The sequence below is a fragment of the Triturus cristatus genome, unplaced genomic scaffold (genome assembly GCF_964204655.1).
Source record: "Triturus cristatus unplaced genomic scaffold, aTriCri1.1 SCAFFOLD_118, whole genome shotgun sequence".
Taxonomy (NCBI): domain Eukaryota; kingdom Metazoa; phylum Chordata; class Amphibia; order Caudata; family Salamandridae; genus Triturus; species Triturus cristatus.
In genome coordinates this window covers 2,173,591-2,200,543 of record NW_028187322.1, presented here as the reverse complement: position 1 = coordinate 2,200,543, position 26,953 = coordinate 2,173,591, and the positions used below count along the sequence as shown (strand labels likewise).

Sequence of the window (26,953 nt, the reverse complement as noted above, 5' to 3'; positions counted from 1 at the left end):
TGACTGTTTTACTCTCTGGCAATGTCAAATAAATAAATCTTTCATTATCAACAATAGAGCCACATATATTATAACAATTATCACAACTATGTTCCCATTTATAAGAGAGACCAAAAAAAATGTCAATGGGAACTCCTTCTTCTTCCACTACCTGAAGAAAATACATCAAAAATTCATGTGCATCTTGCTGTTCATTTTGAGAAAACTGTGTTCGTCCTGAACATACATCTAAAAGTTTTCTAATTTCAGTAGCACTTTCTATTTGAGTTTTATCTTTACTCAGCTTTTGAAAAAGGAGACTCAGCTCTGAACAGAATCTTTTTCCCTGATTTACTATTATCTGCTCTTGCAAACTTTTCAGATAAAATGCAACATTCAGCACTACATTTGCGTAGCAGTTGACACCAGAGCTATTTTCAAAATGACATCCTACAACCTGTTCTTCATTTTCCTTTTTCTTTTTGCTTGCAATTACATCACTCCTCTTTTTTTTCCTCTTCTCTACATCTTCATTACAGATATTCTCATTTTTTCTTTTACGAGAAACTACACGTTTCTCCAACACAGGATACTGACTTAAATGAGGAGCATAGCTTCTTCTTAATCTATTATACTCCTTTACACAGTTTGTATCAGCACTAACGTTTGAGTCATCAAAGTCTATCATGAATAAACCTGATAATGTTTTCACTCGTGACAAAGCTACATATGCCATACCTTCTTTGAACACAGTTGAACCAATGTTCACAAATGCACAATCTACAGTCAATCCTTGAGACTTGTGAATAGTTACAGCATATGCTAGAGAAAACGGAAACTGCTTCCTACGTACATATAAGTCTTTCACAAGCATAAAACGTACTGTACAACGACAAATATCTTTAACTTCTTCTATCTGATCAAATTTTATTTTTAAACATTCAACTCCTTCTTTTTTCTGGTAATTAATAAAACCCACAACTCTTCCCATTGCTCCATTAACTAAACCTTTTTCAACATCCAAATTTCTCCTTAAAAATACTCTACAGTTCATGCAAACATATAGATTTTTTTTCTAATCCAGCTGTTTTGGAGATGTTCTTCTCTAGTGAGTCCAATTTATTTTTCAGTTTGCCTGTTACTGTGACACTAATTCTTCCATCCTCAATTTTGTCCACTGCTTCCAATTTCCTGATCTCTTCCTTTTCCAATTTCAAAAGCTCCTCATTGAATATTGAGCATTCACGTAGAGTTGGCATTAAGCAGATGACACTTTTGTTTTCTGCAATGTTCTTGTATATCTTCTCTGCAACTATTTCTTCCTTTGGAAATAAATTATGTAGCAGCCGACTCTGTAATGTTTTTTTGCCAACTTCTGTGAGTAGTCCAATCCTGATATCTTTCAGAATACTTCCATATTCTTCATCGCTTGCTTGCCTCATATTAGTAGTAAGTTCCTTGTACTCAAAGAAGGACCAAATATTTGTATTTCCGATGCTTCCCAATGACTTCTTCGTGTCTTCATGTGTGACAGTATTAAACACTGGTTGTCCTTTAACTGGAGTAAGCTGCAGAAGATCTCCAAAAACTATGACGTGTTTTCCACCAAATAACATGTCATAGTCTGTCTTCAAAATTTGCTGCATTCTTAAATGCACAAAGGCAAGCATTAAGTTTGATACCATGCTCACCTCATCAATAATGAGAACTTGCATCTTCTTCAATACTCTTGAAACTTCCAAGGATGCTTCTCCAGTTAGCTTGTTGAATTGTATTTTGTTCTCATGCTCCACTGGTAACATTAGCAAACGATGTAAAGTGATTCCTTTTATGTTATATGCTGCTAACCCAGTTGGAGCAGTAACCACACAAGACAAAGTAGAATCCGTTTTTTGCTTTAGGTAGCTTCTGATGACTTTTATTAGGAAACTTTTTCCAGTTCCAGCTTGTCCGCTTACATACATCCTGATTGGATGAAATGATGTGCATGAGCACTCTTTTTTTTCATGTAGAAATCCGTGATCAATTTTGTTTTTGATCTCTTCATAAATTTGTTGCTGCTCTTGATTCAGTTGTCTTTCCAAATTTTCTAAGTCTATAAATTATTCTTGAGCTTGATTCATAGCCGTTTCCACTTCATTCATGGCTATTGATGCTTCATTTTCAATGATTGGTTGTCCTAGGGGATCTTGACTGAGTGTTCCTGAACTTTGGCTGTCCTGAGAACTATCTCTAGCGATTTCTGCTGCAATTGTAGTTTCCTGATCAATTTCTTCATTTAACATTTGCAGATAAGTTGAGAATGTACTGCATTGTATGCTGTCTTTGCAAGCATTAAAAGAATCTTCATAGCTCTGGAATTCTCCCAGTAGTTCATCCTCTGTACGCCATGGTTTAAACAACTGTAAAAGAGCCAAGTAGTAAAACTCCTTCTTGTCAGTAGTGTCGCAACTCAGCTTCCGGTGATTTATCAAACTTCCTTTTGTTTGCTTCACCAAACATCCTTCTTCACCAACGACTTTATATTTTCCATTATTGATGTCTTCTGTGGCTTTCCGTGAATAAATGTAGTTCTGCAGCACTTCATAGAGACACATGTTCTCCAGATGTTGACTTCTCTTGGGATAATATGTGTCCAACATGTTTGTTTTCAAAATATCTGTACTTTCTGGGTCATTCTCGGCCAAATATTCAATTTCACCTACAGATTTCAGTACCCGATTTCTCATTGCTGCAAGGCCTAAACTTGCCCAAATTATTCTTCTTGACTTCGAGTAGAGACTTGCAGAAGATAACCTATCTGAACATTCGTAGGATCCAATTTCTCGATGCGATAACATCTTCAAACTGAAACTGTACAGCTTCTTACTGACAGTCTTCTCGTGAGAAATCTCTTCCCACATTTCCTTCAATTCTGTTTTTTCTGATTTCGTAATGTAAGACGTTACATATCGAGCAACAGCAATGGAATTGTCAGCTACATACTGTATATCCATGTTAGCGTTCCACATGGATAAAATGACTGGGTTGTAGTCATTTATATTTTTTGATTCTTCTTTTCTTTTTAGGTTGTAGGTATTCTTAGGTGATTTTCTTGTGACAGTATGTCTCACAGCTGACATAAAACTGTTGACTCTTCCATTTGAAAGAACAGGTCTAGGAAATCCAAATCGACATTTAGTGTAGTATTTTTCTTTGCTCTTGTATTTCCGTCGACAGTATTTTCCACACCGATGACTTTGGAAACGTAAAACTTGCTCCTTTAACTTGTTCTCTTCTGTGCTTTTTGGTATAGCACATGTTGCCTATTCTTCAATGTAAGATAACACTGCTTCATCAGCATCTGTTCCAAACTTTGGGGCATCCTTGATCCACAACAGCATATGAATATGAGGAGCACCTCTTGCCTGGTACTCTTTTCTCCAAAAGAAATCCACTACTTCTCCAAGGGGTGGATTTCTTTTATTGCAGATGAAGGACATCATAGCCTCAAATCTATGATTGAAATATCTGCAAACATTAACCGGATCCAATGAGCACAGTTCTCCTGCTGTCTTGTATTCGATGTTTTTAATGTTTGAATTGGCCTCTCGTAGAAAATCCAGTAAATCATCCCAAGCGTACTCGGCACAGCTTAGGGTAAGGAACCATGTTGGTGTTCCTAAATTCCGTAACATGCATTTTAGTTCACCATGGCGTCGGTACCAATATTCATTTGTCCCACGCTGACAAGCCATCAGATTGATCAGTTGTGTTTCCAAATGATCATCTCGGTGCTGCACTTTCTCCATAAAATCCTTAGCAGACACATTTTGTAAATGTACTCCACTTTTTAAAATGTGATTTACTGCATAAGACAGTGCAGACAAGTCGCTTTCAAATAAAAGATGGAACAAATAAGGAATACTTTGTCGAAATCTGGGATCTTCAGCATATAGTCTTGTAGTCCGATACTCAGAAGCTGGAATCTGTTCTGGACGTTCATCGTATCGTCCTCCTTTTCCTTTAGGAAACAGCTGGGGAAAACATCGAGCTTCCAAGCTCTCCTCCCATACACTCACGGGACTTCCTTTTGCTTTCTTCATCTGAAAGAGATCAATATTGTCTCCCATAACTTCTTTCGAATGAAGAGGATGTATGCTAAAATGTTCATAAATTTCTTCTTCCTTTGACTTGTCCACTTTTTCAATTTGTCCAGTTGGTATTTCTGTGTCTTCTTGTAAATCTTCTTCTTCTTCTTCTTCTTCTATATAAATTGATTCATACCATTTGTTATTTTTTTTCAAATACAAATTTGCTCTTTGTACTTTCCGCACATCTACCAGCTCCTGCCAAATCTTCTTATTCTTTGTAGGTACACCATTAACCAGAATAATTAATGGTTCAGTTTCCAAAGTATCCGCATCAATAGTTTCCATATTTTTTTTCAAATCCAAGGGCAAATACACCACTCTACCTTTTAAACCTCTCAGTAAATCTGAAGGAGGTAATTTACCAGTTTTGGGCTCCATACGTACTATGGTCTGGAACGGATGAACACATTGAATGAGTATAGACTCATATGTATTTAATTCAGAAAGTTCAGCAGGAATAGCATCCAATTCTAAATTATTATGTACAGCTCTGGTCGGCATTCTATTTTCCTCTAACTTGTTGTAACAGTATTTACAAATACGCTGATCTTCACCCAATTCAAAACAATTTTCTAGAAATATATATGTGGCAAAATCCTTCCACTTATAATTATCTTCATTTTCACTCTTTCTGTAGAGATCAACATTCCTAGTTTGTTTTCTATAATGAGTTCTGCGGCAACAAATACAAGTAAAATTTGGTCTTTCATTAGAGACTATTGCAAATTTTGTTATGTGATCATTAAATGTGTTACTTACAGAGGGTTCTACATTCTCTTCCACTTCTTCCTCATTTACTGTGTCCTTCTCTGCACTGTTTTGTTCAGGACCAAAGTAACAAAACTGAATTTCATCAACAACCTTCTCTACATCTGATACTGTTCCTCGGAACAGAGCCCTATTCAATTCATTTAACTTTATTGCTGGACTTTTGGCAAAATACAACCGTCTCACAAACTTTCTCATTTCAGTATGATGAACAGCCAGCATCCTAAAATGATGGAAAACACTATTGCACACTTTTCTAGATAGACAAGCCAGAGAATGACCCTGCAAACCAGTATTCTCTCTCACTCTGCATGGATCCAGACTTTGAAGCACCTTAATCTTCTGTTTTACACTTTTTTTACTATATTCTCTTAGAAACTCACGAAATTTGTCAATAGATTCCTGACGCACAGTGCAAATACTACTACAATTCCAAGTGTACACTGGGGCTTTAGGACGTCTCCCCATTGCCTCATCTGCCATCACTTGTACCTCATCTCTTGGAACCATTATCTCCTTCTCCATTATGCAACCATTTGTTACTTCGTATGAACGACCTCTGGTGTCAACTGCATGCAGCAAACTATTACTTTGAAAATAGCTCTCTTCATTAAAAAAAGGTTCACTACTTGAACTATGCATCCACTTTCCTAAAAACACTTTACAAAAGTTTGTTCTGTTCACTACTCTTTTCCTTTTGCTATGTGATTTCAGTACATTAACCATTTTGTCTAATGTACGCATCCTATTCAAAATTAATATGAATAGTTTCCTTTTTAATTCTAATGCCTTTGCTGCAATGGCTTCAATTTCTTTTTTTCTCTTGTAATATTTTGCCTTTTGCTTATATTTCTTCACATCCTTTATCAAATTGGACATAACTCTTCTCTGAAACATTTTTCTACGTATCTCTTTAAACGCTGTTTTTCTGTTTATTTAAATCTTTTCAGTTGCAGAAGGTATATTTGCATTAACTAAATTCTCAATTTTTTCCTGTTCTGTTCGTTTCGTAACATTCTTTCCAGTACAGACATTTTGTACATTTTTCCTTGTTTTGAATATATTTTTAAGAAATTGTTTTTTCTGCTTACCAGAAGATTTTTTCTTTTTCCCAACATGAGCATCTTCTACTAACTTTGGTCCTCCAGTTGTCTTCAAATATAGTTTTTTTTTTAGCGTTTTTTGAACTCTGGATTTTGTAGGCATCTTAAATTTTGTTCACTGCTCTTCAGCAATACCTGAAAAAAACTAAAAAAAAATTCCTTTATTGTATTTAAATATATTACTACATTTCTTTTCACAATAGTCACAAAACGAAATTTCTATGCCAATTTGAATGCACACTAACTGCTCTTTTTTTTGGGCAAGTGAAAATCACTTTTACAAACTGTCACATTATGAAACCACTTTTCAGATTTTTTAAAAAGCCCATGTCCAGACTGCTACACTACAGCAAGGGCAACCAGCCTTAGTGATGCTGAATGTATTTGCATTACAGACTGAAACCTGAAAACCCCACTCGCTTGTAAATACTGTGCATGATTATACATGGCAAGCACATGGGTGTGTGCTAAGAGTCTGCTTCTTCCCCCAAAAATTCGCTCCCCCTTTCCATCTAATGCAACTGTGAAATCACCAGAGCAATACGCAATAAATCTCTGCCTATAATTCCTCTCTGCACACAGAGTCATGTTTTCACATTAGTCCCAAAACGAAATTTCTTTGCCAATTTGAAAGCACACTTACTGCTCTTTTTTTTTCGGGGCAAGTGAAAATCACTTTTACAGACTGACACATTATGAAACCACTTTTTTTGATTTATTTAAATGCACATGTCCAAACTGTTTTTTCAGACCACCACCATGTGTATTCTCGGTGACTGCCTACACTCCAGCAAGGGCAACCAGCCTTAGTGATGCTGAATGTATTTGCATTACAGACTGAAACCTGAAAACCCCACTCGCTTGTAAATACTGTGCATGACTATACATGGCAAGCACATGGGTGTGTGCTAAGACTCTGCTTCTTCCCCCAAAAATACGCTCCCCCTTTCCATCTAATGTAACTGTGAAATCACCAGAGCAATACGCAATAAATCTCTGCCTATAATTCCTCTCTGCACACAGAGTCATGTTTTCACATTAGTCCCAAAACGAAATTTCTTTGCCAATTTGAAAGCACATTTACTGCTCTTTTTTTTTTCGGGGCAAGTGAAAATCACTTTTTACAAGTGAAAATCACTTTTACAGACTGACACATTATGAAACCACTTTTTTTGATTTATTTAAATGCACATGTCCAAACTGTTTTTTCAGACCACCACCATGTGTATTCTCGGTGACTGCCTACACTCCAGCAAGGGCAACCAGCCTTAGTGATGCTGAATATATTTGCATTACAGACTGAAACCTGAAAACCCCACTCGCTTGTAAATACTGTGCATGACTATACATGGCAAGCACATGGGTGTGTGCTAAGACTCTGCTTCTTCCTCCAAAAATTCGCTCCCCCTTTCCATCTAATGCAACAGTGAAATCACCAGAGCAACACACAATAAATCTCTGCCTATAATTCCTCTCCGCACACAGAGTCATGTTTTCACATTAGTCACAAAACGAAATTTCTTTGCCAATTTGAATGCACACAAACTGCTCTTTTTTTTGGGCAAGTGAAAATCACTTTTACAAACTGTCACATTATGAAACCACTTTTCAGATTTTTTTAAATGCACATGTCCAAACTGTTTTTTCAGACCACCACCATGTGTATTCTCGGTGACTGCCTACACTCCAGCAAGGGCAACCAGCCTTAGTGATGCTGAATGTATTTGCATTACAGACTGAAACCTGAAAACCCCACTCGCTTGTAAATACTGTGCATGACTATACATGGCAAGCACATGGGTGTGTGCTAAGACTCTGCTTCTTCCCCCAAAAATTCGCTCACCCTTTCCATCTAATGCAACTGTGAAATCACCAGAGCAAGACGCAATAAATCTCTGCCTATAATTCCTCTCTGCACACAGAGTCATGTTTTCACATTAGTCCCAAAACGAAATTTCTTTGCCAATTTGAAAGCACACTTACTGCTCTTTTTTTTTCCGGCGCAAGTGAAAATCACTTTTACAGACTGACACATTATGAAACCACTTTTTTTGATTTATTTAAATGCACATGTCCAAACTGATTTTTCAGACCACCACCATGTGTATTCTCGGTGACTGCCTACACTCCAGCAAGGGCAACCAGCCTTAGTGATGCTGAATGTATTTGCATTACAGACTGAAACCTGAAAACCCCACTCGCTTGTAAATACTGTGCATGACTATACATGGCAAGCACATGGGTGTGTGCTAAGACTCTACTTCTTCCCCCAAAAATTCGCTCCCCCTTTCCATCTAATGCAACTGTGAAATCACCAGAGCAATACGCAATAAATCTCTGCCTATAATTCCTCTCTGCACACAGAGTCATGTTTTCACATTAGTCCCAAAACTAAATTTCTTTGCCAATTTGAAAGCACACTTACTGCTCTTTTTTTTTTCGGGGCAAGTGAAAATCACTTTTTACAAGTGAAAATCACTTTTACAGACTGACACATTATGAAACCACTTTTTTTGATTTATTTAAATGCACATGTCCAAACTGTTTTTTCAGACCACCACCATGTGTATTCTCGGTGACTGCCTACACTCCAGCAAGGGCAACCAGCCTTAGTGATGCTGAATATATTTGCATTACAGACTGAAACCTGAAAACCCCACTCGCTTGTAAATACTGTGCATGACTATACATGGCAAGCACATGGGTGTGTGCTAAGACTCTGCTTCTTCCTCCAAAAATTCGCTCCCCCTTTCCATCTAATGCAACAGTGAAATCACCAGAGCAATACGCAATAAATCTCTGCCTATAATTCCTCTCTGCACACAGAGTCATGTTTTCACATTAGTCACAAAACGAATTTTTTTTGCCAATTTGAATGCACACTTACTGCTCTTTTTTTTGGGCAAGTGAAAATCACTTTTACAGACTGACACATTATGAAACCTCCATGTGTAACTACAACAAAAACAAGTTCCATTTCTATTATTCATTTCTTAAGTTACCACATACATCCCCTCTCAAACTGTAAACTCACCTTTAAAATTAGTTAGTTGTGAAAGAAATGTGACACTCAAACAGCAGATTATCAGAGCCAGGATCTCTGTTGTGTTCACCTCTCTCCTCTCAGCAGAACCAGATAATGGCAAACTTTCCCTCTATTTTTCCACACATATACTTGTAAGTTTCAAATCTCAGTGCTTCCCCCTTTTTTTCAAATGTAATCACACATTTCTATTGGTTGAAAACCAACCCTTTTCCAAAAGTACCCTTCCCCCAACTTGACTTCTGCCTAGTACCCTTCCCCCAACTTGACTTCTGCCTGCTACCATAGCAACAGCTCATGGAACACTGCTGTGTTGAGTTAGGTCAGAAGTTCGCCAAACAATGTTTCAATTCCACAGAGCAAGAGTGCTTGACTTTTCAAACCTAACAGCAAATCCATAGTACTGTTCTTTGGTTACACATTTTTTTTTACCAATACAAAACATGCTTCTATTAATTTACACATACAGTCTAGTTTTTATTCTAGAATGGTATGAAACAGCCAATCAGTTCTTTTTGTTTTGAAAAAAATATGTATGCCTCCATTTCCAAACTGTCTTTCTTTTCATATTGCCATTCTACTGAAAGACACCTCCTGAGTGCATCCAGTTCTCCTTTGAAGATGTTCACAGTGTGGATTGTAGGGCACAGCTATGTCTTCTGGAGTGAAAAGTTTGCAGAGAAAACAGGTATGGTGAGAGACCTTGCTTTGCCAAATGTAGACATTAAATGGATTGGTCAGAGAGGGTTAAAGTGGCACCAATTGATGCCATTGGTGAAATCCTTCATTCAAATCCAACACCCTGACCTCATAATAGTGCAGTGTGGTGGCAATGACCTAGGCACTTTGACTGGGGTAGGTCTGGAAATGCTTATGAAGGACACCTTTGCACAACTGTTTACACTTTTCCCTAAAACTGCCTTTGTGTTTTCCAACATATGCCAAAGGCAAAAATGGAACTGGTCCAATCATTTCTGTCCACAGATTGACAAAGCAAGAAAGCACGTCAACAAATCTGTTTCTGCTTTCCTCCGTGACTATGGTATGGGTGCCATTTACCACAACAACTTGCGTTATGACATGCAAGACATTTATAGAGGAGATGGTGTGCACTTCAATGATGAAGGGAACAGAGTCTTCCTCTTGAACCTTAGACTCTGCATCGGTACTTACTTGTAGGTACCACTAAAAAAATCACTTCATAAACACAATGGCTCTTTTTAGAGCCCCCTAATATCTAAACTCTTAAATCTGCTTTTCATTTATTTATTTTTATTTTTTTTACCGTACGCTTACCGTAAGCTTACCGTACGCGTACCCCGTGTTTTTTTTTTAAATCAATAAATGTTTTTTTTGTACTTTTCTGTCCTTCTTTGACCCCCTTACAAATGTTAGGGGGTCTGTAACTCTCCTCATTGCCCCCTTTCCTTGTTTTCACTCTTTTTTTTCAGAGTGAAATACACAAAATGGCGGCCGCCGCTTCCTGGTTTCGACCGATTCGAATGTTTACTAAGATCTAAGAGCCAATCAGAATCGCGCTCGCGCACGCCACCGTACGCTTACCGTAAGCGTACGGTAAGCGTACCGTAAGCGGGCTCAGATATATATATTGATTTAAAGGCTATTTTCTCAGAATCTACTGAACAGATTTACACCAAACCTACAAAAGGCACTTCCTTGACCTAGGGACTACCTCTCTGCCAAATTTTGAGTAATTCTGTTCAGCCGTTCGGGCTGTAGCTCGTTCTAAAGGTCCTATGGAAAAATGCATGGGAAAAACGCGTTTTGGGACCCCCCTTTTATCTCAGCCCCCGCTTGACGGATCCCCCCGAGACTTTCAGGGTAGGAGCGGAGCGTAGCGCCCCACCTATTTTGAGAAATTTGCGAGGATTCATCGACCGGCGCCAAAGTTATTCAAAATAGAATGTTGAGGTTTTCCTATGGAAACGTGGTCCTAACTATAACTACCTACTGGCGACCGCCAGTAGGTAATATACACACATATACACATATTCAGTGAAAAAACCATAGGTTTCACACATGTTATAGTTAGCTGGACATTTTACTCGTAAAAAACCAATGAAATTGCCCCGTTATAGTTAGTTCAGCTAACTATAACTCGCGCGCCCGCAATGCACTGCTGATGACGTCACATATTACATCACTCATGACATGGTCAGTGACATCACTCATGACATCACTGATGACATCTCAAATGACATCACTGATGACATCACTGATGACATCATCCTTGTGATAGAGTGGCAGACCTCCTCTCACCTTAATATAAGCTTTGATACACACATTCAAAAATAGAGACTAAAAATTTCAAAACAATGGACATACCAATACCAGTTACAACAACCTCTTCAGTAATTCTAAGATCCACATACACATCCACTCATTCACCAACAGTCCTATACAGTCACTCATACATGTACTCACTCATCATATGTACTCATACATCTATACATCCTGTTACACAATGCCACTCATCCATAGAGTTACTCACACACATAGTCACTCATGCTAATAAAGAATCAAACATACATTTACTTGCATATACAGTTATACACACACCACCACACTTACTTCTACGGAAACTTACACATACTTAGTCTTTTAAACAATCACTTATAGAAACACATACTTATTCATACAGGAACTCTTTCAATCTCTCACTTTCACATATACTCACATATATACACCAATAGTCACATATACTAGTTTAAAACGTATGTAGTTACTCCTGAAGACACTATTGAGACAGTCATTCACTCACTAACACACCCATACACACACTCATCCACCCATACAGTCCTGCACACATGCTGTGTTCAACACATACAAACAGTGAGTCACTCATTCATGCACCGATGCACTACGTAATACCCCCCACCGAACCATGCAGACACTCAGACTGATACTCAAAAAAACAACTAATAACCTAAATAGGCACCCATGTAGCTACTCACCAACCCATGCAGCCACTTATACACAAAGTGAGAGACTGATACAGATATTTACATATTTAAACATTATTCACTAAGCCATGTATTCACTATGATACACTTAATCAGTCAGTTACACAATCAATTTTTCAAAAACAAATCATCCATTTAGACACTTATATACCCATTTATTCTTCCATCGACCATGAGATATACATATATAAAACATATTTAATTTTCAGAATAACACACATTCACTAGATGATGTCATCAGTGATGTCATCAGTGATGTCATTTGAGATGTCATCAGTGATGTCATGAGTGATGTCACTGACCATGTCATGAGTGATGTAATATGTGACGTCATCAGCAGTGCATTGCGGGCGCGCGAGTTATAGTTAGCTGAACTAACTATAACGGGGCAATTTCATTGGTTTTTTACGAGTAAAATGTCCAGCTAACTATAACATGTGTGAAACCTATGGTTTTTTCACTGAATTTCTAAGGTTTTTTAAATGCTAATTCCTAACTATAACGTGTGTGAAACCTATGGTTTTTTCAGTGAATTTCTAAGGTTTTTTAAATGCTAATTCCTAACTATAACGTGTGTGAAACCCATGGTTTTTTCATTGAATTTGCAAGGTTTTTTAAATGCTAATTCCTAACTATAACGTGTGTGAAACCCATGGTTTTTTCAGTGAATTTGCAAGGTTTTTTAAATGCTATTTTTTTTTTATATTCTTCATTTTTTTCAAACATATTTTTATTTTAATTTTCTTATCTTTTATAAAGACTATGCTTTAATTTTTAAAATCCTTAAATATTTTTTTTATATATATTTTTTAAAATAAACATGTAAAATTTATTTCCAGATTTTTTTTTTTTTTTTTTATAGTACGCGTACCGTAAGCTCACGGTAAGCGTACGGTTTACGCAACGTCCGTAATCTATCTACGCTGCTTGCGTATAGTTACGCACTTTGCGTAGCCGCGCGTACTGCGCGTGGGACGCGTGCGCGCTTACGCAACACGCGCACGTTACGCGGAAGTGCCGGGAAATGACTGTTATGCGCATGTGCGCAAGCGCGTGTCTTTTTTACGCGCACGCGTACTTTTTGCCGTAAGCGCACCGTAAGCGTACCGTAAGCGTACGGTAGGTCATGTGATCTTGAAACACAACTTTTGATTGGTTGAAACTACTTTCAGTTCTAGAACTCTCCTACACCACACCCATTCCCCTCATTTCTGCTTGTGATCCCTTGGGAGAAGGAGCTGGTTTGTCTTTGGGATACGATGGCAGAACAGCAGAGCTCTTCTGAGAGTGAGGCTAGCACCAGCAGCACTGTCTTGAGGCAGAGAGCGAGGAAAGTAAAACCTTCTTATGTTTGGGATTATTTTACTTTTCCAGAAGGCCAGCAAAAGGTGAATGCACCCTTAGTTACTTGCAAGCTGTGTCAGCGTGTACTTTCTAGAGGTAATCCTGACAGGAAGTATTCCTTTGGGAATCACACCATGATGAGGCACCTCAAGGATGTACACAAAAGGACACATGCTCAACTTTTTGGAGGTAACTCTTCAGAAAGACGAGCCAGTACATCCACAGCAGCTCAGCCTGGACCATCACCTGCAGAGCTTACTCCTTCTTCTGCAGCTCAGGTGAGCCCTTCATCTGTGGGGGGAGAATCTCCTTTTGCTGGCCCTCTGGAAATGAACCCTCGATTTCGGAAGGTTGATATTCATTGCACATTTTGTAAAGCTCTAATTTGTTATAGGGAGACCAGTGTTTCCCTAGTGAATAACAAAATAGATCAGCACATTTGTAGCTTTGAATGATTTTCCCATGGTTCCTTTCCTCTGTCCCTGCATGAACACAACGGTTCTTTTAAGAGCCAACCTTATCTTTCATCTTTTTTTTACATTTTTTTTAAAAAACTTTTTTTTTTTACCGTACGCGTACGGTAAGCGTACCTTTTTTTTTATTTTTTAAAAAAAACACTAAAAATCATTTTTCACATTACAAGGTCCTTGAAAGACTACAATTATTACTATTGACTTACCATACTCACTGAAAAAAATATTTATTCATTTGTTTTTTTTAAAAATAGTTTTTAAAATGGTTGTAGTTTACGAAAATTTTCTATATCGATCTGAAAAAAAAGAAAAAAGTATTAATATTTTTAAAACATTTTATAATACAGTACACATATTTACATTTTTTCCCAAAAAATATTTTTGCCTTATTTTTGCTGTTTTCAGAATATATTGCATTTCACTATAAATTGTGAAAGCAATTGCATTCATCATTTTACAGCGGGCAAAAAAAAATAACAATCTCAAAGATTGTATTAAAAAAGCCCAGAATCTCTTCTCACTTAAACTTATCATTACAGAAATGCATATTATTCTTAAAAAATGTCATCTAAAAACAATACTTTTTTCTTTAAAATACCGTCTGATATTTTTGTTTCAGAAGTACATTCACAATAATATATCTCAAATAACTCCAAAATACATCTGATTTTATTTCCTTTAGGCCAAATAGTATTTTTTATTCTTTCCCTGGAATAAATTTCCAAGGGAAAACCATTAAAATTCTAAAGTTTAATCTGTCCAGATCTCACCGATTCTCTGTAACATTTTGGTTCACGAAAATTTTTCGAATAATTTATTTAGTCCACAATAGAATTGCTTACTTTTCCACATGGCCAAATAGTAATTTTTGAAATTATTTTTGAAAAAATTTCCAGTGGCAGTCCAATAACATTCCAAAATTTAAAATGTGCAGAAGTTACCGATAATCTCTAAATTATTGGTTTTTCAAAATTGCATTAAAAATTTAAAAAGTCCACATTACAATTGGTTATCTTTCCTTTAGGCCAAATGATAATTTTAAAAATCTTTTTTCTACAAAATTGCAATGGTAATCCTGTAAAATGGTAAAATTATTTTGTCCAGATCTTGCCAAGTCTCTCTAAAATTTAGGTTTCAGGAAGATTAGATAGGAATTTGCTAAATCAAAAGGCAAACGTTGTTTGAAAATCAATTGGGAATCATTACACAGTGTCCATCCTTTTTCACATTTTAGATAAACTGTGTAATGTCCAGAAGTAACAGTAGGTCCATCATGGAAAATTATTGCAACAGTTACAAAAGTTTTTCCTGAAATTGATAATTGCTGTCCTGTAAACTTCTTTATTAAAGTATCCAATTTTGATCCATCAGCTCTACATCGTTGCATCATTAAAATTACATACTGTCCGTATTCCCTTAAAATTAATGTTGATAACATGTCAGAATTACACTCACCACATTTCATGCTATGATTAGCATCTTTAACTAAGTTTGCAAAAGTGACTGTTTTACTCTCTGGCAATGTCAAATAAATAAACCTTTCATTATCAACAATAGAACCACTTATATTATAACAATTATCACAACTATGTTCCCATTTATAAGAGAGACCAAAAAAAATGTCAATGGGAACTCCTTCTTCTTCCACTACCTGAAGAAAATACATCAAAAATTCGTGAGCATCTTGCTGTTCATTTTGAGAAAACTGTGTTCGTCCTGAACATACATCTAAAAGTTTTCTAATATCAGTAGCACTTTCTATTTGAGTTTTATCTTTACTCAGCTTTTGAAAAAGGAGACTGAGCTCTGAACAGAATCTTTTTCCCTGATTTATTATTATCTGCTCTTGCAAACTTTCCAGATAAAAAGCAACATTCAGCACTACATTTGCGTAGCAGTTGACACCAGAGCTATTTTCAAAATGACATCCTACAACCTGTTCTTCATTTTCCTTATTCTTTTTGCTTGCAATTACATCACTCCTCTTTTTTTTCCTCTTCTCTACATCTTCATTACAGATATTCTCATTTCTCCTTTTACGAGAAACTACACGTTTCTCCAACACAGGATACTGACCTAAATGAGGAGCATAGCTTCTTCTTAATCTATTATACTCCTTTACACAGTTTGTATCAGCACTAACTTTTGAGTCATCGAAGTCTATCATGAATAAACCTGATAATGTTTTGACTCGTGACAAAGCAACATATGCCATACCTTCTTTGAACACACTAGATCCAATGTTCACAAATGCACAATCTACAGTCAATCCTTGAGACTTGTGAATAGTTACAGCATATGCTAGAGAAAACGGAAACTGCTTCCTACGTACATATAAGTCTTTCACAAGCATGAAACGAACTGAACAACGACAAATGTCTTTAACTTCCTCTATCTGATCAAATTTTATTTTTAACCATTCAATTCCATCTTTTTTCTGATAATTAATAAAACCCACAACTCTTCCCATCGCTCCATTTACTAAGCCTTTTTCAACATCCAAATTTCTCCTTAAAAACACTCTACAGTTCATGCAAACATATAGATTTTTTTCTAATCCTGCTGTTTTGGAGATGTTCTTCTCTAGTGAGTCCAATTTATTTTTCAGTTTGCCTGTTACTGTGACAGTAATTCTTCCATCCTCAATTTTGTCCACTGCTTCCAATTTCATGATCTCTTCCTTTTCCAATTTCAAAAGCTCCTCATTGAATATTGAGCATTCACGTAGAGTTGGCATTAAGCAGATGACACTTTTGTTTTCTGCAATGTTCTTGTATATCTTCTCTGCAACTATTTCTTCCTTTGGAAATAAATTATGTAGCAGCCGAGTCTGTAATGCTTTTTTGCCAGCTTCTGTGAGTAGTCCAATCCTGATATCTTTCAGAATACTTCCATATTCTTCATCGTTTGCTTGCCTCATATTAGTTGTAAGTTCCTTGTACTCAAAGAAGGACCAAATATTTGTATTACCGATGCTTCCCAATGACTTCTTCGTGTCTTCATGTGTCACAGTATTAAACACTGGTTGTCCTTTAACCGGAGTAAGTTGCAAAAGATCCCCAAAAACGATGACGTGTTTTCCACCAAATAACACGTCATAGTCTGTCTTCAAAATTTGCTGCATTCTTAAATGCACAAAGGCAAGCATTAAGTTTGATACCATGCTCACCTCATCAATAATGAGAACTTGCATCTTCTTCAATACTCTTGAAACTTCCAAGCATGCTTCTCCAGTTAGCTTGTTGAATTGTATTTTGTTCTCATGCTCCACTGGTAACATTAGCAAACGATGTAAGGTGATTCCTTTTATGTTATATGCTGCTAACCCAGTTGGAGCAGTAACCACACAAGACAAAGTAGAATCTGTTTTTTGCTTTAGGTAGCTTCTGATGACTTTAATTAGGAAACTTTTTCCAGTGCCAGCTTGTCCGCTTACATACATCCTGATTGGATGAAATGATGTGCATGAGCACTCTTTTTTTTCATGTAGAAATCCGTGTTCAATTTTGTTTTTGATCTCTTCATAAATTTGTTGCTGCTCTTGATTCAGTTGTCTTTCCAAATTTTCTAAGTCTATAAATTCTTCTTGAGCTTGATTCATAGCCGTTTCCACTTCATTCATGGCTATTGATGCTTCATTTTCAACGATTGGTTGTCCTAGGGGATCTTGACTGTATGTTCCTGAACTTTGGCTGTCCTGAGAACTGTCTCTAGCAATTTCTGCTGCAATTGTAGTTTCCTGTTCAATTTCTTCATTTAACATTTGCAGATAAGTTGAGAATGTACTGCATTGTATGCTGTCTTTGCAAGCATTAAAAGAATCTTCATAGCTCTGGAATTCTCCCAGTAGTTCATCCTCTGAACGCCATGGTTTAAACAACTGTAAAAGAGCCAAGTAGTAAAATTCTTTCTTGTCGGTAGTGTCGCAACTCAGCTTCCGGTGATTTATCAAACTTCCTTTGGTTTGCTTCACCAAACATCCTTCTTCACCAACGACTTTATATTTTCCATTATTGATGTCTTCTGCAGCTTTCCGTGAATAAATGTAGTTCTGCAGCACTTCATAGAGACACATGTTCTCCAGATGATGACTTCTCTTGGGATAATATGTGTCCAACATGTTTGTTTTCAATATATCTGTACTTTCAGGTTCGAACTGTGCCAAATATTCAATTTCTCCAACAGATTTCAGTACCCGATTTCTCATTGCTGCAAGGCCTAAACTTGCCCAAATTATTCTTCTTGACTTCGAGTAGAGACTTGCAGAAGATAATCTATCTGAACATTCGTAGGATCCAATTTCTCGATGCGATAACATCTTCAAACTGAAACTGTACAGCTTCTTACTGACAGTCTTCTCGTGAGAAATCTCTTCCCACATTTCCTTCAATTCTGTTTTTTCTGATTTCGTAATGTAAGACGTTACATATCGAGCAACAGCAATGGAATTGTCAGCAACATACTGTATATCCATGTTAGCGTTCCACATGGATAAAATGACTGGGTTGTAGTCATTTATATTTTTTGATTCTTCTTTTCTTTTAAGGTTGTAGGTATTCTTAGGTGATTTTCTTGTGATAGTATGTCTCACAGCTGACATAAAACTGTTGACTCTTCCATTTGTAAGAACAGGTCTAGGAAATCCAAATCGACATTTAGTGTAGTATTTTTCTTTGCTCTTGTATTTCCGTCGACAGTATTTTCCACACCGATGACTTTGGAAACGTAGAACTTGCTCCTTTAACTTGTACTCTTCTGTGCTTTTAGGTATAGCACATGTTGCATATTCTTCAATGTAAGATAACACTGCTTCATCAGTATCTGTTCCAAACTTTGGGGCATCCTTGATCCACAGCAGCATATGAATATGAGGAGCACCTCTTGCCTGGTACTCTTTTCTCCAAAAGAAATCCACTACTTCTCCAAGGGGTGGATTTTTTTTATTGCAGATGAAGGACATCATAGCCTCAAATCTATGATTGAAATATCTGCAAACATTAACCGGATCCAATGAGCACAGTTCTCCTGCTGTCTTGTATTCGATGTTTTCAATGTTTGAATTGGCCTCTCGTAGAAAATCCAGTAAATCATCCCAAGCGTACTCGGCGCAGCTTAGGGTAAGGAACCATGTTGGTGTTCCTAAATTGCGTAACATGCATTTTAGTTCACCATGGCGTCGGTACCAATATTCATTTGTCCCACGCTGACAAGCCATCAGATTGATCAGTTGTGTTTCCAAATGATCATCTCGGTGCTGCACTTTCTCCATAAAATCCTTAGCAGACACATTTTGTAAATGTACTCCACTTTTTAAAATGTGATTTACTGCATAAGACAGTGCAGACAAGTCGCTTTCAAATAAAAGATGGAACAAATAAGGGATACTTTGTCGAAATCTGGGATCTTCAGCATATAGTCTTGTAGTCCGATACTCAGAAGCTGGAATCTGTTCCGGACGTTCATCGTATCGTCCTCCTTTTCCTTTAGGAAACAGCTGGGGAAAACATCGAGCTTCCAAGCTCTCCTCCCATACACTCACGGGATTTCCTTTTGCTTTCTTCATCTGAAAGAGATCAATATTGTCTCCCATAACTTCTTTCGAATGGAGAGGATGTATGCTAAAATGTTCATAAATTTCTTCTTCCTTTGACTTGTCCACTTTTTCAATTTGTCCACTTGGTGTTTCTGTATCTCCTTGTAAATCTTCTTCTTCTTCTTCTTCTACTATATAAATTGATTCATACCATTTGTTATTTTTTTTCAAATACAAATTTGCTCTTTGTACTTTCCGCACATCTACCAGCTCCTGCCAAATCTTCTTATTCTTTGTAGGTACACCATTAACCAGAATAATTAATGGTTCAGTTTCCAAAGTATCCGCATCAATAGTTTCCATATTTTTTTTCAAATCCAAGGGCAAATACACCACTCTACCTTTTAAACCTCTCACTAAATCTGAAGGAGGTAATTTACCAGTTTTGGGCTCCATACGTACTATGGTCTGGAACGGATGAACACATTGAATGAGTATAGACTCATATGTATTTAATTCAGAAAGTTCAGCAGGAATAGCATCCAATTCTAAATTATTATGTACAGCTCTGGTCGGCATTCTATTTTCCTCTAACTTGTTGTAGCAGTATTTACAAATACGCTGATCTTCACCCAATTCAAAACAATTTTCAAGAAATATATATGTTGCAAAATCCATCCACTTATAATTATCTTCATTTTCACTCTTTCTGTAGAGATCAACATTCCTAGTTTGTTTTCTATAATGAGTTCTGCGGCAACAAATACAAGTAACATTTGGTCTTTCATTAGAGACTATTGCAAATTTTGTTATGTGATCATTAAATGTCTTACTTACACAAGGTTCTACATTCTCTTCCACTTCTGCCTCATTTACTGTGTCCTTCTCTGCACTGTTTTGTTCAGGACCAAAGTAACAAAACTGAATTTCATCAACAACCTTCTCTACATCTGATACCGTTCCTCGGAACAGAGCCCTATTCAATTCATTTAACTTTATTGCTGGACTTTTGGCAAAATACAACCGTCTCACAAACTTTCTCATTTCAGTATGATGAACAGCCAGCATCCTAAAATGATGGAAAACACTATTGCACACTTTTCTAGATAGACAAGCAAGAGAATGACCCTGCAAACCAGTATTCTCTCTCACTCTGCATGGATCCAGACTTTGAAGCACCTTAATCTTTTGTTTTACACTTTTTTTACTATATTCTCTTAGAAACTCTCGAAATCTGTCAATAGATTCCTGACGCACAGTGCAAATACTACTACAATTCCAAGTGTACACTGGGGCTTTAGGACGTCTCCCCATTGCCTCATCTGCCATCACTTGTACCTCATCTCTTGGAACCATTATCTCCTTCTCCATTATGCAACCATTTTTTACTTCGTATGAACGACCTCTGGTGTCAACTGCATGCAGCAAACTATTACTTTGAAAATAGCTCTCTTCATTAAAAAAAGGTTCACTACTTGAGCTATGCATCCACTTTCCTAAAAACACTTTACAAAAATTTGTTCTGTTCACTACTCTTTTGCTTTTGCTTTGTGATTTCAGTACATTAACCATTTTATCTAATGTACGCATCCTATTCAAAATTAATATGAATAGTTTCCTTTTTAATTCTAATGCCTTTGCTGCAATGGCTTCAATTTCTTTTTTTCTCTTATAATATTTAGCCTTTTGCTTATATTTCTTTATATCCTTTATCAAATTGGACATAACTCTTCTCTGAAACATTTTTCTACGTATCTCTTTAAATGCTGTTTTTCTGTTTATGTTAAACTTTTCAATTGCAGAAGGTATATTTGCATTAACTAAATCCTCAATTTTTTGCTGTTCTGTAGGTTTTGTTACATTTTTCCGAGAACAGACATTTTGTACATTTTTGTTTGTTTTCAATATTTTGTTTAGGAATTGTCTTTTTTGCTTACCAGAAGATTTTTTCTTTTTCCCAACATCAGCATCTTCTACTAACTTTGGTCCTCCAGTTGTCCTCAAATATAGTTTTTTTTTTAGCGTTTTTTGAACTCGAGATTTTGTAGGCATCTTAAATTTTGTTCACTGTTCTTCAGCAATACCTGCAAAAAAACTAAAAAAAAAATTCTTTATTGAATTTAAATATATTACTACATTTCTTTTCACAATAGTCACAAAACGAAATTTCTTTGCCAATTTGAATGCACACAAACTCCTCTTTTTTTTTGGGCAAGTGAAAATCTGTATAACAAACTGTCACATTATGAAACCAAGCTGTTTTTTTTTCAGACCACCACCGTGTGTATTCTCTGTGACTGCCTACACTCCAGCAGGGGCAACCAGCCTTAGTGATGCTGAATGTATTTGCATTACAGACTTAAACCTGAAAACCCCACTCGCTTCTAATTACTGTGCATGACTATACATGGCAAGCACATGGGTGTGTGCTAAACCTCTGCTTCTTCCCCCAAAAATTCGCTCCTCTTTTCCATCTACTGCAACTGTGAAATCACCAGAGCAAGACGCAATACATTTCTGCCTATAATTCTTCTATGCACACAGAGTCATGTTTTCACATTAGTGCCAAAACGAAATTTCTTTGCCAATTTGAAAGCACACTTACTGCTCTTTTTTTTTCGGGCCAAGTGAAAATCTCTTTTTACACTTTGAAATCACTTTTACAGACTGACACATTCTGAAACCTTTTTTTTTAAATTTATTTAAATGCACATGTCCAAGCTGTTTTTTTTTCAGACCACCACCGTGTGTATTCTCTGTGACTGCCTACACTCCAGCAGGGGCAACCAGCCTTAGTGATGCTGAATGTATTTGCATTACAGACTTAAACCTGAAAACCCCACTCGCTTCTAATTACTGTGCATGACTATACATGGCAAGCACATGGGTGTGTGCTAAACCTCTGCTTCTTCCCCCAAAAATTCGCTCCTCTTTTCCATCTACTGCAACTGTGAAATCACCAGAGCAAGACGCAATACATTTCTGCCTATAATTCTTCTATGCACACAGAGTCATGTTTTCACATTAGTGCCAAAACGAAATTTCTTTGCCAATTTGAAAGCACACTTACTGCTCTTTTTTTTTCGGGGCCAAGTGAAAATCTCTTTTTACACTTTGAAATCACTTTTACAGACTGACACATTCTGAAACCTTTTTTTTTAATTTATTTAAATGCACATGTCCAAGCAGTTTTTTTTTCAGACCACCACCGTGTGCATTCTCTGTGACTGCCTACACTCCAGCAGGGGCAACCAGCCTTAGTGATGCTGAATGTATTTGCATTACAGACTTAAACCTGAAAACCCCACTCGCTTCTAATTACTGTGCATGACTATACATGGCAAGCACATGGGTGTGTGCTAAACCTCTGCTTCTTCCCCCAAAAATTCGCTCCTCTTTTCCATCTACTGCAACTGTGAAATCACCAGAGCAAGACGCAATACATTTCTGCCTATAATTCTTCTATGCACACAGAGTCATGTTTTCACATTAGTGCCAAAACGAAATTTCTTTGCCAATTTGAAAGCACACTTACTGCTCTTTTTTTTTCGGGGGCAAGTGTATATCTCTTTTTTCAATTTGAAATCACTTTTACAGACTGACACATTCTGAAACCTTTTTTTTTAAATTTATTTAAATGCACATGTCCAAGCTGTTTTTTTTTCAGACCACCACCGTGTGTATTCTCTGTGACTGCCTACACTCCAGCAGGGGCAACCAGCCTTAGTGATGCTGAATGTATTTGCATTACAGACTTAAACCTGAAAACCCCACTCGCTTCTAATTACTGTGCATGACTATACATGGCAAGCACATGGGTGTGTGCTAAACCTCTGCTTCTTCCCCCAAAAATTCGCTCCTCTTTTCCATCTACTGCAACTGTGAAATCACCAGAGCAAGACGCAATACATTTCTGCCTATAATTCTTCTATGCACACAGAGTCATGTTTTCACATTAGTGCCAAAACGAAATTTCTTTGCCAATTTGAAAGCACACTTACTGCTCTTTTTTTTTCGGGCCAAGTGAAAATCTCTTTTTACACTTTGAAATCACTTTTACAGACTGACACATTCTGAAACCTTTTTTTTAAATTTATTTAAATGCACATGTCCAAGCTGTTTTTTTTTCAGACCACCACCGTGTGTATTCTCTGTGACTGCCTACACTCCAGCAGGGGCAACCAGCCTTAGTGATGCTGAATGTATTTGCATTACAGACTTAAACCTGAAAACCCCACTCGCTTCTAATTACTGTGCATGACTATACATGGCAAGCACATGGGTGTGTGCTAAACCTCTGCTTCTTCCCCCAAAAATTCGCTCCTCTTTTCCATCTACTGCAACTGTGAAATCACCAGAGCAAGACGCAATACATTTCTGCCTATAATTCTTCTATGCACACAGAGTCATGTTTTCACATTAGTGCCAAAACGAAATTTCTTTGCCAATTTGAAAGCACACTTACTGCTCTTTTTTTTTCGGGCCAAGTGAAAATCTCTTTTTACACTTTGAAATCACTTTTACAGACTGACACATTCTGAAACCTTTTTTTTAAATTTATTTAAATGCACATGTCCAAGCTGTTTTTTTTTCAGACCACCACCGTGTGTATTCTCTGTGACTGCCTACACTCCAGCAGGGGCAACCAGCCTTAGTGATGCTGAATGTATTTGCATTACAGACTTAAACCTGAAAACCCCACTCGCTTCTAATTACTGTGCATGACTATACATGGCAAGCACATGGGTGTGTGCTAAACCTCTGCTTCTTCCCCCAAAAATTCGCTCCACTTTTCCATCTACTGCAACTGTGAAATCACCAGAGCAAGACGCAATACATTTCTGCCTATAATTCTTCTATGCACACAGAGTCATGTTTTCACATTAGTGCCAAAACGAAATTTCTTTGCCAATTTGAAAGCACACTTACTGCTCTTTTTTTTTCGGGCCAAGTGAAAATCTCTTTTTACACTTTGAAATCACTTTTACAGACTGACACATTCTGAAACCTTTTTTTTTAAATTTATTTAAATGCACATGTCCAAGCTGTTTTTTTTTCAGACCACCACCGTGTGTATTCTCTGTGACTGCCTACACTCCAGCAGGGGCAACCAGCCTTAGTGATGCTGAATGTATTTGCATTACAGACTTAAACCTGAAAACCCCACTCGCTTCTAATTACTGTGCATGACTATACATGGCAAGCACATGGGTGTGTGCTAAACCTCTGCTTCTTCCCCCAAAAATTCGCTCCTCTTTTCCATCTACTGCAACTGTGAAATCACCAGAGCAAGACGCAATACATTTCTGCCTATAATTCTTCTATGCACACAGAGTCATGTTTTCACATTAGTGCCAAAACGAAATTTCTTTGCCAATTTGAAAGCACACTTACTGCTCTTTTTTTTTCGGGCCAAGTGAAAATCTCTTTTTACACTTTGAAATCACTTTTACAGACTGACACATTCTGAAACCTTTTTTTTTAAATTTATTTAAATGCACATGTCCAAGCTGTTTTTTTTTCAGACCACCACCGTGTGCATTCTCTGTGACTGCCTACACTCCAGCAGGGGCAACCAGCCTTAGTGATGCTGAATGTATTTGCATTACAGACTTAAACCTGAAAACCCCACTCGCTTCTAATTACTGTGCATGACTATACATGGCAAGCACATGGGTGTGTGCTAAACCTCTGCTTCTTCCCCCAAAAATTCGCTCCTCTTTTCCATCTACTGCAACTGTGAAATCACCAGAGCAAGACGCAATACATTTCTGCCTATAATTCTTCTATGCACACACAGTCATGTTTTCACATTAGTGCCAAAACGAAATTTCTTTGCCAATTTGAAAGCACACTTACTGCTCTTTTTTTTTCGGGCCAAGTGAAAATCTCTTTTACAGACTGACACATTATGAATCCACCATGTGTAACTACAACAAAAACAATTCCCATTTCTATTATTCATTTCTTAAGTTACCACATACATCCCCTCTCAAACTGTAAACTCACCTTTAAAATTAGTTAGTTGTGAAAGAAATGTGTCACTCAAACAGCAGATTATCAGAGCCAGGATCTCTGTTCTGTACACCTCTCTCCTCTCAGCAGAACCAGATAATGGCAAACTTTCCCTCTATTTTTCCACACATATACATGTAAGTTTCAAATCTCAGTGCTTCCCCCTTTTTTTCAAATGTAATGACACATTTCTATTGGTTGAAAACCAACCCTTTTCCAAAAGTACCCTGCCCCCAACTTGACTTCTGCCTAGTACCCTTCCCCCAACTTGACTTCTGCCTGCTACCATAGCAACAGCTCATGGAACACTGCTGTGTGCAGTTAGGTCAGAAGTTCGACACACAATGTTTCAATTCCACAGAGCAAGAGTGCTTGACTTTTCAAACCTAACTGCAAATCCATAGTACTGTTCTTTGGTTACACATTTTTTTGTACCAATACAAAACATGCTTCTATTAATTTTCACATACAGCCTAGTTTTTTTTCTAGAATGGTATGAAACAGCCAATCAGTTCTTTTTGTTTTGTAAAAAATATGTATGCCTCCATTTCCAAACTGTCTTTCTTTTCATATTGCCATTCTACTGAAAGACACCTCCTGAGTGCATCCAGTTCTCCTTTGAAGATGTTCACAGTGTGGATTGTAGGGCACAGCTATGTCTTCTGGAGTGAAAAGTTTGCAGAGAAAACAGATATGGTGAGAGACCTTGCTTTGCCAAATGTAGACATTAAATGGATTGGTCAGAGAGGGTTAAAGTGGCACCAATTGATGCCATTGGTGAAATCCTTCATGCAAATCCAACACCCTGACCTCATAATAGTGCACTGTGGTGGCAATGACCTAGGCACTTTGACTGGGGTAGGTCTGGAAATGCTTATGAAGGACACCTTTGCACAACTGTTTACACTTTTCCCTAAAACTGCCTTTGTGTTTTCCAACATATGCCAAAGGCAAAAATGGAACTGGTCCAATCATTTCTGTCCACAGATTGACAAAGCAAGAAAGCACGTCAACAAATCTGTTTCTGCTTTCCTCCGTGACTATGGTATGGGTGCCATTTACCACAACAACTTGCGTTACGACATGCAAGACATTTATAGAGGAGATGGTGTGCACTTCAATGATGAAGGGAACAGAGTCTTCCTCTTGAACCTTAGACTCTGCATCGGTACTTACTTGTAGGTACCACTAAAAAAATGACTCCATAAACACAACAGCTCTTTTTAGAGCTCCCTAATTTCTAAACTCTTAAATCTGATTTTCATTTATTTATTTTTATTTTTTTTACCGTACGCTTACCGTGAGCTTACCGTACGCGTACCCCGTGATTTTTTTTAAAATCAATAAATGTTTTTTTTGTACTTTTCTGTCCTTCTTTGACCCCCTTACAATTGTTAGGGGGTCTGTAACTCTCCTCATTGCCCCCTTTCCTTGTTTTCACTCTTTTTTTTCAGAGTGAAATACACAAAATGGCGGCCGCCGCTTCCTGGTTTCGGCCGATTCGAATGTTTACTAAGATCTAAGAGCCAATCAGAATCGCGCTCGCGCACGCCACCGTACGCTTACCGTAAGCGTACG

General features: G+C 37.3%; 1 protein-coding gene across 1 annotated transcript; it reads right to left on the bottom strand.

Moving 5' to 3' along the window:
- Positions 1-14,498: 14,498 nt before the first annotated feature.
- LOC146771969 (uncharacterized) lies at positions 14,499-25,479 on the bottom strand. The gene is made up of 2 exons (XM_085640284.1): positions 25,370-25,479; positions 14,499-21,455 (listed from the first exon to the last, which is right to left on the bottom strand). Exon 2 carries the CDS (start codon positions 21,410-21,412, stop codon positions 14,948-14,950), a length of 6,465 nt encoding a protein of 2,154 aa, XP_085496410.1. The 5' UTR covers positions 21,413-21,455; positions 25,370-25,479; the 3' UTR covers positions 14,499-14,947.
- Positions 25,480-26,953: the final 1,474 nt, after the last annotated feature.